Raw genomic sequence first — 9,890 nt, forward strand, 5'->3', positions numbered from 1 at the left:
ACAACTACAACACGCGGGTCTCAGTAACAGGCGGGAGCCGCAGCGTTTCGGAGTTGAGCTGTTCGCTACACCTGATCGCCAGGCTGGGGACACTGGACGTGCTCAGAGGACGCGGGCGCTGACGAGGCGGTCTCGCCGCTGCTGCGCTGGGATCCTGGACCAGACCCGCCGCCGGTCTCCGAGCGCGCCACTCTCCTGTCGCCGCTGACCCTCCCGCGGCCGCCGAAGTCACCCCGCCGGGACATTCATTCTTGCCGGCGACCCAGCTTAGGGGCTGCGTTGTAGGGGTTTGAACCCTTTTGCCTCTTTTTCTTTCTTTCTTTTCTTTTCTTTCTCCTTTTCCCCTCCCTTTTCTGTGTTGTTTTTTTTGCCCATGTTCGGGAAACCAGACAAAATGGACGTCCGATGCCACTCGGACACCGATGCCGCCCGGGTCTCCAAGAGCGCGCACAAGGAGAGCCGGGAGATCAAGGGCGCCGAGGGGAACCTTCCGGCCGCCTTCCTCAAGGAGCCGCAGGGCGCCTTTTCGGCGTCTGGCGCTGCGGAAGATTGTAACAAAAGTAAATCCAATTCCGCAGCCGACCCGGATTACTGCCGCCGGATCCTGGTCCGAGGTAGGGATGGGCAGGGCTTTGGGGAGCGTTCTTTTGGGGGCGATCCTGGGCCCCAGCTGCGCGCCGCCACTGCCCGGGGCCGGCGCGGACTTAGGAGAAAGTTGCTGGCCCTGGCGTCCCCGGGTCCCGCCGGCCGCTGGGGACTAGAGCCTGGGGCTCCCCCGGGCGCGCTCTCCAGGGGCCTCGGCCCTCCAAGCTCCGAGGGGCCCCGGCGGCCAGGCTGCAGGAGGGAACCCGGGCACTGCGCGGACCCCGCAGGCCATCAGGCTTCGGCCTCGGACCCGGGACTTTTGGGAAGACCGGTGAGCTTCCTACGGGATGGAGGACCTGCTGGAGAGCCGGCCCTTAGGCTTCTGCGTCCTGGAGGGCAGAGCGCACCCAAGGAAGCCCGCGGAGCCGAAGAGCTTCCGCCGACCGCCGGCCACGGCCGGGCCAGTTACCGAGCGGGGCTGCGGGCCCTGGTGCTGCGCTCCGGGCCTGGCCACTGCGGCCAGGAGAAACCGCGGAGCTGCGGATCCCGACTCCCTGCTTGGCTCGGCCTCGCTCGGGACGCGGCGTGCGCTCCTCCCGGGCATTGGTGGCCTCAAGGTCCGGCTCCGGCCAGCGCCGCCCCCGCCAGCAGATAGCCAGGCCTGGCTGGCCGGGATTCGGTTCCTCCTTCTTCCGCCCCCCGGCTCCGGAGGGCAGCAGACCGGGGGTGGGGCTGGGGACCGGCTGCTCCACTGCTTGGGGCTCCGTAGGAGCCGAGCTGATCCGTTAGGGAACCCTCCCGCTAGTAGAAACTGGGATCTCGCAGCCCCCTAGGCCGGAAGGAACATCCACCTATTTGGAACTGATTTTTTTCTCTCTCTCTCCTCTGGTGTCTGGAGGGCTCTACAAAGACAAAGTCTGTTTTCTCCTCCCTTCGGTCCAACGAAGTTAGCCCTTTTACCCACATATGCCCACAAGGCCTTTACTTCCTGGCCGAGGCCACCCCCAACCCACAGCCTGCTGGAGCCCTGCCCCCTTAAGCTAGCTCTGGCCAAGGAGGCAGAGGAAACCGGATGGTTCTGGTGGCTGACATCTCCCCTTCCTTAGATGCCAAGGGGTCCATCCGAGAGATCATCCTGCCCAAGGGCTTGGACCTGGACCGGCCGAAGAGGACACGCACGTCCTTCACGGCGGAGCAGCTCTACCGGCTGGAGATGGAGTTCCAGCGCTGCCAATACGTGGTGGGCCGCGAGAGGACCGAGCTGGCTCGGCAGCTCAATCTCTCGGAGACCCAGGTACCCATCGGCCAGGCTGCGCACGTTTCCGCCCCAGGCTCCCTCTTCCCACCCACCCCTAGCCTGTTTTTTCACAGTCTAACCTGTCTTTGGACCGAACCTCCCAGAGGAGGTAAAGGAGATGCAACGGATGGGGAAGAAAGATCTAAGTCTTTCTCCCTTTTCTTAAACTGTCATTTCCTCTCCTTATTTTCAAATTTTCCACGGTCTATGCTCAGCACACCTTGACTTACCCGGTGGGGCCATATCTTGTCCTTTTCGAATTCTTGTTGATTCTTAGACTTAAGAATTTTTGGACGGCTTCGGCTTTATAAAATATGTGTGTTCTTTTTTTGTTGTTTTTTTGGGGGGGGGCACACTATGTTGGCCTTTTTCTCATTAACATCCCCATTTGGGGTTCCTACCTTTACCCAGCACCCAGATCAGTTCTGCAGGAAGTAGGATTAGAAAGGTGTGCCAACTACCAGAGACTTGCTTGTGCAAATCTGACTACCTGACTCTTAAAAATAATCCATCCCAGGGATCCTAAGAGGCCTGTCCCATGTGCCAGTGGTAAGGTATATGGTGTGGGCAGCAGATAAGGAGGCCTGGGAGTGAGCACCAACCACTGTGTATTTTGTATTTTAGGTCTTCTCCTTAGTATTAAGTCCATATGTTGCCTCCAAGCTGACCATGTGAGCTGTGGGCCCAGAATCACTGTAGGACTGATGGTTTTTGCCCTGTTTGAGGGCTGGCCAGGTTGTGCCATCGACTTGGCTTTTCTCTTTCTTAAAACCAGTCTCTTTTCCCTATGCCCAGCCCTGAAGCAGGTAGAGAGCATTTTAGGTCTGAATTCTGGACAGAGTGCTAAGGACTGAGGACAGAACAGATGGGAAAACCTGACTCTGAATTGGCATAGTATTTTTTCTTGTCTCTGTTAACTCCTTTTAGTTTTCAGAATCTAAATAGGATGGCTTTTCCTTATAGTCACTGACCTCCTGTCTAGGCCAGAAAGGGGGCAGAAGGAAAAGAGGAAGCAGAGAGAGGGGAGGGGATTGGAGAGTAATCTACCCCAGCCTCCTCTCTTCCTCCCATGATTCCAAGGTTCATGATGGAGCACAGAGGGAGAGATAAATTAAGAGTATAGTGCAGACCCTCCAATCCAGCTGGAGGTGAAGGGAGGTGGAGAAAGCTTGGCCTATAAAGTTCACCCTGTACATACTCGTCTACTGCTGGTTCATGATCAGTCCTAAACCCAACAAGCAGGAAACAGTCTCTTGGAGTCTTCAAGGGGCCTAGCTCTTCTGGGGCTAAATTTGAACTCATTGGGCTAGAGACCTGGGTCTGTGAAGGCCGAGAAACACTGCTCTGCAGCCTCTGGGCTTGGCGTCCTGCGCAGCATCCCTCAGGCCTCAGGCTCTCAAGCCCAGCTGATTCACTATCTTTGAAGCCCAGATCCCGGGGGGGGGGTGCTATGGGTAGCTCAACTGCACAGTGAAATCCACTTGTCTTCCTTCGAGTTTGTGTCGTGGACATTTTTATTACTTTCTTTTTGTAACCCGCGCCGGCCTGGGCCTGATTGCATGACCCGGAAACACAGCATAAGTGGAGTGGTGTCCCCCTCGTGGTGGCTCTAGCCTCCCCAGCAGCGTCCGAGTCCCGGTGCTCGGTTGCGGGGTGGGGCTGGGGTTGGGGAAGGCCCCCAGTAGTCCAGGTGCCCTGCAGGCCGCTCCCTTTGACACTGGTCTTTCCTGCTCCTCTCTCCCACTCCCCACCCTGACCCCCCGCGTCCCTGTGCGCAGGTGAAGGTCTGGTTCCAGAACCGGCGTACCAAGCAGAAGAAAGACCAGGGCAAGGACTCGGAGCTGCGCTCGGTGGTGTCGGAGACGGCCGCCACGTGCAGCGTGCTGCGGCTGTTGGAACAGGGCCGCCTGCTGTCGCCGCCCGGCCTGCCAGCCCTACTGCCTCCCTGTGCCACCGGCGCTCTCGGCTCAGCGTTGCGCGGACCCAGCCTTCCCGCCCTAGGTGCGGGCGCTGCTGCGGGCTCGGCCGCCGCCGCCGCCACCGCCCCGGGCCCCGCAGGCGCCGCAGCTCAGCACCCGCCGGCCGTGGGGGGCGCTCCCGGCCCGGGGCCTGCAGGGCCCGGGGGACTGCACGCTGGAGCACCGGCCGCCAGCCACGGCCTCTTCAGCCTGCCGGTGCCCTCGCTGCTGGGCTCTGTCGCCAGCCGCCTGTCCTCCGCCCCGTTGACAATGGCTGGCTCCCTAGCCGGGAATTTGCAAGAACTCTCCGCCCGGTACCTGAGCTCCTCGGCCTTCGAGCCTTACTCCCGGACCAACAATAAAGAAGGGGCGGAGAAAAAAGCGCTGGACTGATTTTAAGTGTTTCCCTGTATTTATATTTATAGTATCTATTGTGGTGGTATTTATGAACTCGAGCGCCTTAGGCGCCCAGGGCTCCTGCTCTGGCCTCCTGGCTCGCTCTAGGCCTGCCTGCTCTCCTTCCCCGAGCAGGCTCTGCTAACAACTTCATCTCACTCGGGCTGTTTTTGTTCTTTTCCCTCTACCTTTCCTCCCTTCCTCCAACCCCAACTTCTTTCTGAGTCCAGGACCGATCCAAAGAATTGGGGGGGAAATGCCTGAATTAGCCAACCTTGTGCCCCCGTCCGTGCCATCCCCAGAGGGAAAAGACTGATTCTAAGTCCAGACCACAGGACATTTGTTCTAGATTGGGGCCTTAAGGTTTGATTAGGACGATTTTTTGAAAGAGGAAAGCTACATGAGGATTCCCCCCCCACACACCCCAGGCTGAAAAAGCTTTTATGTTTCTTTAGACCAAAAGGGTATTCCTTCTTCTTGCCAGAAAAACCAGGGCTTTGGGGAGTCGCTGGCACAGTTTTGCAGATCTCTCAGGAAGGTTGGTAGACATTCAGTTTCTAGCCTGAACAGATCTAGCTCAGCTTTATCCTTAGGGAAACTCGAAACGGAGCCTCCCGACCCTGAGAAAAGATAGCCCAAAAGTCCTGTTAGGCAAAAGTGATAATAAATTTCATCAAACAGCAAGAAAGAAAGAGTAATTGCTACATAAAACCAGGTGAAGTGTAGCCCGTTTTTAAATACTCATAGTAATTAAGTTTGCAAGGTGTAAGAAAATTCAGGCCAGACCAGAGACTCCGTCAGGGTGACTTTAGGCAGGTACTTCAAGGGGAAAAGCAAAGAAAAAGTCAATGACACCAAGGAAAGAAAATTCAGAATCTTTTTCTAGGACTGTTCAGGACCGTGGCCAAGCCGGAGAGAGAGCTGGGTGGCCGGTGGTGGTGGGAGTCACCTCGATGCGGGCGATTCCCCCACAGTCTCCCAGTTTCCCTGATGCGAGGCTAAGGTTTTTAGAATTTCGGGGTTTGGAAGTAAACCAACACTCGCTGCTTCCTCTCTCAAACTCTGATCATAAAGCTTTTTCCGCACGTTGGAAGCGTCTGGATTTCCTGGCGGTTGCTCTCCAAGGGACAGGTTGGGGTGCCTGACGGTCTGGCCTTCGGGGTTCCCAGTCTCTTGGTGCCAGTGGCCCCTTGCGTCTCCCTTCTCAACCCCAGGGTGTCAGTGGTCCCGAGTTAGAACCCTCACCACCACCGGGGTACAACCTTAGCCCCCACAACCACGCCTCCCGCATTTTAACCAAAATCACAGACCCAGAGCTCCATGTACCGCAGTGTCTAGAATGTATTCATCCATCCGAAGCGAGTGCAAAACATTAAAAGAAATAGTAACTTTATTGTAAATTATTTACGTCGGACGCTTTTTACTTTTTCTTTTTTTCCTTTACTTTTTCGTTTCGTTTCTTTTTCTTTTCTTTCTTCTTCTTCTTTTTTTTTAGGCGAATAGTGAAGAAAAAAAAAAGTGAAACGGTTCAAACGCGGGGAGGTGTCACTGAATCCTGGCTACTAACTTTGTTCTGGATGTTTTGGATATTTGGATGTTTTTGTATTTATGTGGTGAGAGTGAAATATATATCTATGATGGTAAATGAGGTCTATGTTTGTCCTGTATTTGAAGAATTTTTTAAAAAGCACACACAAAAAATCGAAGAACGAAGAAAAACCCAGCAGATAAGTTTATGTATGGGGATTCTCTGGGTAGAGGGTAGCAGTGCACAGGGGAAGGTGGGCCTGGGACTGAGCTCTGGGGAGGATTTTGGTCCCTAGAGAAGCCTGCCTGTGACCAAACCATCTTTCTGAGTGTCTTGCTCTCTATTTGTTTGTCCAAATTGTGTGCTGGCCCTTCCTTTCTGCTCTGAACACAGTTCTTGACTTAGGAACTTGTCTCCATACTATGTTATCCTGTCTCCTAATGCTCTATCCATTTCTAGAGTTTTCCAGCTGCATCTGCATTTGAGATTTTGTGCAATTCCAGGGTCCTGGACAGACAAGATTTTCATTTTCCTGACTTAGAACTAAATCTCTCTGCTGCCAAACAGAAACTCTAAGGGCTGAAAATGAACGAGATATTAATTCCTGCAAAAAAGGACCTCTCCCATCTCGAGGACATAGGCTGTGGCACCGGATGGAGATACTGCAGTCAGGGCTGCTGCGGAGCTAGGAGTGGCCCAGGAAGATGTAGGCTGATGGACACAGTGGTTCCGTGGTGGGTCCATATGGTGGTATCCCCACATGTAGGTGTTGCTGCTACTGGACCCACAGCTACTTGACAATGGCATAAGCCAAACCCTTGGACCCCAATTCATGTGCTGTGTGTACACCCCCAGTTTGAAGCATCCAAAGGTGGGGGGTCCATGTGGACAGCAGAGTCCTTGAACCCAGTTGGAGCACTGCGGGTGTAGGGTCCTCGTCTTGGACTCCGGTTTGGCTGCCCTCAGAGCAGCAGCCCCCACACAGTTCACTTTTGTTTTTCAAAGCGGTCTCACAACTCTCCTCTCCTCTCCTCTCCTCTCCTCTCCTCTTCTCTCTCTCTCTCTCTCTCTCTCTCTCTCTCTCATTTCTGGATTCCATCTTTCTTCTGAGGCTGTGGGTGGCTCAGACTGCATTGTCAAAGCTGGTGGCTGGGGCCCTCTGGGGGTAAGCAAGGGAGGGAGAAGGTGGCATAATCTTATAGAACAAAAGAAAACACAAAATCAGTTTCAGGGTCCCCAACAAGCTTGGCCTCCTCTCCTGGGAGGTTACCAAGCAGATCCCTCCTCCAACTCCCCTACTTCCTGCTTTGGCTTTCTTCTCCCTAAGAAGGGAGAGCACACTCACCCATCACCTCTCCCTCTCACCTCCCTTCCCTCCTTTGCTCTGGGCATAGCTGTGGAGCTTGATGTCTGCCACTTAGGGAGAACAATTGTTCTTAAAGGGCCTCTTCTGTCCCTAAAAAGAATCACAATTTTAATTAAAAAACATTCGTAGTCAATCCATTTAATTTTAGTGCCTGTCTCATTTTCTTTTTTTCCTGCAAGGGCCTCCAGCAAGCTGCTTTGCTTCCTGGAGGCCTCTGGAACTGGAGACTTGTAGGCCAGGGAAGAGGCAGGTGGCTTCTGTGACAACAGCTGGCTCTGCTTCTGAGAAGGTGGGAGGGCCCCTGGGAGAACAGCTGGGATGGGGGTGCTAAGAGGACTGTCATTCTCAGGCCTGCACAAAGCAGCATCCAGAGTTGAAGAACAGAATCGGACAGAAAAGAAAGACTTCCTGCAACCCCTGCGGATTTGGTGGTCAGGTCTGGGAAGACAGGAGCTGGGCGGGGTGGGGGCAGTCCTCAAGGCCTTAGGGCATAGCGCTGGGACACATGTTCCATTTTTTTGTTGTTGTTTTGTTGTTTTGTTTTTTGAGACAGGGTTTCTCTGTAGCCCAGCTTCCCTGGAACATGCTATGTAGACCAGGCTTCGATCTCACAGAGATCTACCTGCCTCTGCCTCCCAAGTGCTGGGAGTAAAGGTGCGCCCCATCAGGCCTGGTTTTTATGCACTCTTGCAGTGGGCCTAACCCTGAGCCAGAACTCACAGTTCCTTCTGAGCAGTATTTGGCAGCTCTTTAAGGCTTACAAATAACATTTCAGACACACTAATCTTTTATTCCTAATGGTGGGTTTTGCAGGTCCAGTCCCATTTAAAGATTCACATGCAGGGTTGGGTCTTGAAATGACTTGCTCAAAATCATCAGATTATAAACCCTCCTAGGGTCAGGCCCTCCTCCTTCCTTCTTTTCCAATTTTTTTGTGCGTGTGTGTGGGGAGCAGGGGTGCGAGGATTGTTTTGTTTTGTTTCGTTTTGTTGACATAGGGTCTCCTGTAGCCCCCATGAGTCTAGAACTCACTATGCAGACCACAGAGATCGACCTGCCTGTCTCCTGAGTGCTGGGATTAGAAGTGTACTTCACCGGACCTGCTACTTCTCTCCTGCTGTTCCTGTCTCTCTCTCTCTCTCTCTCTCTCTCTCTCTCTCTCTCTCTCTCTTGTTACCAGAATTCTTTAGCTATGCCCACACCTGAAAACTCCCATTTCCAGCTGTCTCTAGCTGTTGAGGCTGTCTTGATGAGGGGCATCTGAATTTCTCCCTTATTCCTGATTTCTTTTCAGCCAATGTTCCAGTTTGTTCCTTGACTTCCATCTGGAATGCCCTCAACTACTTTGGTCTGATACTTCCTTAATTAAAAAAAAAGTTACAGTATGAGCTCCACATAAATCCCTGTATGGTAAAGTACATGAAGCTTGGGTATACAAGTTTGATGATTGTTACACACACACACATACACACACACACATACACACACACACACACACACACACACACACACACACACACACACTTCTTCCAAAGACACCCTGTTGCTCTGCTTCTCTCTCCTTTAAGTCACTTGCTGACAGTATATTTTTCCTGATTGGAAAGCTGTTCTGTCTTACTGTTGTGCTATAGGTCCATAGAAGCCTTTCCAAGAATCTTTCCTAAGGTTCTCTGAAGGGCTTTCAAATCACATACTTCTTCCAGTTTTCTGGCATTCTGAGTTTAAGTGACTTGATTACACAGCTGATCAGAACTTAAAAACTTACTAGGTAAAGGTTTTCCACGATACAACTTCAAGACCAGCTGTATCAAAATCAGCATGGAAACTGGTTATAATGCAGATTCCTTAGGCCAAATCTTATCTAAGGAATCAGAAGTTTGGGGGTTGTGCTTTGTGTGTGTGTGTGTGTGTGTGTGTGTGTGCATGCGTGTGTTCATGTGTGCATGCATGTGGAGGTCAGAGGCTGATGCAGGCTCTACCTTTCTTTTTAAGACAAGGTGTCTCACTAAACCCAGAGCTTGCTGATTCAGGAAGACTAGCAGGCCAGGGAGCCCTAGGGATTCTCTTGTCCTCATCTCTGTAGTACTAGGATTACAGGCCTGTGTCACCACACTTGAGTGCTGAGGATTCAAACTCAGGTCCTCACGCTTGTGTGGCAAGCACTTTATCCACTGAGCCATTTTCCTAGCCCCGGTTATACATTTTTAACAGTCTGTAAAGACAGTCTTATCCACACTAACATTTGAGAGCCACTACACCAAATGACAGACTCCCTCCACTCCCCAGCAGTCTCCAGCATGTGGCCCCGGGGCCGAAGTCTGGTAGAAATACAATGAATGTTTGTTAAACAAATTAATCCCCTTTTTCTAACTCCGTGTAGAGTTTCTTGGACCATACACTGTAATTTAATGCCATTTTTACACAGGGAACTCTTTATACTTCACAGTGTTTTTGCTTGAATATGTGTCATGTTGATAGAGCAGAAGTTGCCTTTGCTGGTTTCTAAGCTCTCTGGGATGGGTTTTGTGAGCCCAGCTTGGACCACCTTGCTGAACAGGCCATTGCTCTCTTTCAGGCCTGGAGGCTCAGAGAGAAGAGAATAGCCTATAGGTTTGTTGGAGGGACACCAGAGCTCTGGCTGCCAGGACAGAAAACCTGAAGATGCACACTGGCTTTTCCTCTCACACTGATGTGGAGTCCCTTGGGAGGGTGGTTAAATCCAGGGAGTCATGCATACCAGGCAAAGTCTCTAGCACTGAG

The 9,890-nt window shown here is 52.6% G+C and overlaps 1 protein-coding gene across 1 annotated transcript; it reads left to right on the forward strand.

The window, feature by feature from the left end:
- The first annotated feature begins 373 nt into the window (after positions 1-373).
- Vax1 (ventral anterior homeobox 1) lies at positions 374-4,714 on the forward strand. Its single transcript, XM_008827330.2, has 3 exons — positions 374-614; positions 1,692-1,879; positions 3,661-4,714. The coding sequence occupies exons 1-3, from the start codon at positions 374-376 to the stop codon at positions 4,231-4,233; spliced, it is 1,002 nt and encodes a 333-aa protein (XP_008825552.1). The 3' UTR covers positions 4,234-4,714.
- The last annotated feature ends 5,176 nt before the right edge of the window (positions 4,715-9,890 follow it).

The sequence above is a fragment of the Nannospalax galili genome, unplaced genomic scaffold (assembly GCF_000622305.1).
Source record: "Nannospalax galili isolate Female #2095 unplaced genomic scaffold, S.galili_v1.0 scaffold31, whole genome shotgun sequence".
Taxonomy (NCBI): domain Eukaryota; kingdom Metazoa; phylum Chordata; class Mammalia; order Rodentia; family Spalacidae; genus Nannospalax; species Nannospalax galili.

Coding starts and splice junctions, on each gene's coding strand:
- Vax1 (XM_008827330.2), top strand. CDS start 374: ATGTTCGGGAAACCAGACAAAATGGACGTCCGATGCCACTCGGACACC. Junction 615..1,691: donor CCGCCGGATCCTGGTCCGAG/GTAGGGATGGGC, acceptor CCCCTTCCTTAG/ATGCCAAGGGGTCCATCCGA. Junction 1,880..3,660: donor TCAATCTCTCGGAGACCCAG/GTACCCATCGGC, acceptor CCCTGTGCGCAG/GTGAAGGTCTGGTTCCAGAA.